Genomic DNA, 2500 nt, shown 5'->3' with positions numbered 1-2500 from the left:
AACTTACTGTATTGCACCCTTGATGTATGAATATATGCTTGTACATTTCTAATTGTCTTTGTATTCTCTTTCAAGCATTCGTTTAGGGTAAGTAGGCCTACTTCACTTTACACTTGTTTTCATTTTAAACTAATACCATTTTTCCCATTCGATTCTATTCATTTTAAGTACTTCTTTATCTTTATAGGATATATTATGACGTTATGTAAAAGTAAAGTCTAGAATGTATCATTAGAGAGAGAGAGAGAGAAAAGAGAGAGAGAGAGAGAGAGAGAGAGAGAGAGAAAGAGAGAGAGAGAAAAAGAGAGAGAGAGAGAGAGAGAGAGAGAGAGAGAGAGAAAGGCAGGGGAGCAAAAAAGACAGATAAAAAATGTTACCAAGAAATCTCAACAGTTTTTGCGCGCCCTTATAGTACAGTAAGTGGCACGTGTCTCTCTTTATCGAGAGCATATTTTTTTGCCCCGCGTCTTTATCCATTTCCTTTCTCCTCTGCATTTTTTGCGGCGTCCGATTCAAAGGCTCCGCGTGGTACCTCTCTCCTTTCCCACCCTTCGTCGCTCTCCACCTCTTCCCCCCCCCTCCCCCCCTGTCCTCCTTGGCTTCTTTTGTTAGGTCGTGGCCGATGGATATATCGCAAATCTATGTTAAAGATTTTTTTTTTTTTTTTTTTTTTTTTTTGATCTGGTAACGAAACATATTATGGATGTAAATATTACTAATAATACTTTCCCTCTGTTGACAGTAAACACAACCATAACAAAACCACGATTCTAATAGAGTAAAATTTAATACCAAGAGTAGCGTAAGGCTCATTTTCCACCTAACTTCTTTCTCTATGTCTTCTCTTTCGCATCTACAGCACAGACTGAAATCTCCCCTCCCTCCTTCAGGTTATGGATACCACTGCCCAGTCACAACTGCAGGTAGAATCATGTGTATGATCTATGCTGTTATAGGCATTCCTTTGACGGGTATGCTGCTGGCGTTGACCTCGGACTTCTTCGGCGAACAGCTTTTCAAATTGTTCAAGGCAAAGGTTAGTAGCGTGCAGGCGATTGCAGAAATCATCCTGTAGAAATTATCCTGTTTTTTTTTGTTTGTTTGTTTTTTCTTCTATTCTATTAGTTAGACAGATATATTTATCTATGATGATCCAAATGGCATTCTAGTTTGATTAAATTTCAAGATATGATTACAAGTCATGTTGCTCAAATGCCTCTACTAGTGCAGGTTAGGAAATTTAGTAATATAAAAGGAGTGCTGATCATTTGTTTTATTAGTCACATTATGTGTGTTATGCTAATAAACAATCATAGACGGGATAGTTGTGTCACTCTCTATTTCATTTTATTTTTGTATTTTCTTTTATGTTATTTATACAATTCTATTGATTATTAATTTAGTGATACTGGTGCCGTCGCTGTTATATCTGATTATGGTAATAGCAATAACTGTTCTCACTATGATTATCATTATTATCATCGTAATATTGTGTTCGGAGTAAATATCATTACTGCATTTGTTGTCTTTGCCTTTCTTTACTTCTTATGCCATTAACACTATTGCTGTTGTTACTAATAATATTCATGTTCGATCCACACAATTGTGCAAACGGGGGCATTATTTGCTTCATAATCATTACCGTCATTATCATAGTAGTTTAGTATCATTATAGTGGCTATGACACCCACATTAATGATACGAGTATAACAGCAGTTGCAGGATCTTCACACTATAAGCATATGCTAATCACTGTAAATCACTACATACATAAACCATCACAATGTAACTTCCTTCTTCAGTTTGGCACTAAGGAATAACACCGTCGAATTCCAGACCTGTCCTACTTCCCCTTCCATACCAAAAGGAAAGTTATTTTCATTCCACGACCTCCATTGTCTGCCAGTTAATATCGCTATTCATGCCTTCTTTTTTTGCCGAGTTAATCCACAAGGCAGGCAGGCCGGGCCACGTGACCGACCCTCGCCCTGCCGCCACGACACGTCAACTATGCCCTTATATGGATCCCTTTTTTTCTATCGAAAGGGTCGCTTTTTTCAGGACCTTGTCCTCCGTGCTCCTTTTTTTGTTACCACCTTTTTTTTTTCTTCTTTCTTTCTTCTTTCTTTTTCTTTCACTTCAAAAGGGCTGGTTTTCTATTATGACATTATCGCCCGCGGTCGCAATTTTTTTTTAAGGATAATCCACAGCGGCTGTTTCTCATTATGCAAGACACGAGGCGTCGTATGCCGAGTATTATCTTGTTGTGAAGGTTAAGATGAGCGTGTTTGATAGTGCAAAAGTGTGTGTGTGTGTGAGAGAGAGAGAGAGAGAGAGAGAGAGAGAGAGAGAGAGAGAGAGAGAGAGAGAGAGAGAGAGAGAGAGAGAGAGAGAGAGAGAACTGTTGTATATATTTTACAATAGCTGCGTTCGTGATCTGCCTCCCCATCGTCTTCTATCTGCTTTGCCCCCCTTCTTTCGTCGTCCTCACTGCGCGCAC

General features: G+C 38.8%; 1 protein-coding gene across 2 annotated transcripts in view; it reads left to right on the top strand.

Moving 5' to 3' along the window:
* The window catches only part of LOC122256942 (open rectifier potassium channel protein 1), a 49069-nt gene that overhangs the window by 39633 nt on the left and 6936 nt on the right, over nucleotides 1-2500 (top strand). For both annotated transcript variants that reach the window (XM_043021930.2, XM_043021933.2), the window contains exon 4: nucleotides 891-1036. In XM_043021930.2, the coding sequence (XP_042877864.1) occupies nucleotides 891-1036 (146 nt within the window). The remainder of the gene's footprint in view (nucleotides 1-890; nucleotides 1037-2500) is intronic.

Source organism: Penaeus japonicus, unplaced genomic scaffold, assembly GCF_977035675.1.
Source record: "Penaeus japonicus unplaced genomic scaffold, GWHDUDI00000001_assembly GWHDUDI00000023, whole genome shotgun sequence".
Lineage (NCBI taxonomy): Eukaryota > Metazoa > Arthropoda > Malacostraca > Decapoda > Penaeidae > Penaeus > Penaeus japonicus.
This window is presented reverse-complemented; position numbering and strand designations above follow the sequence as displayed.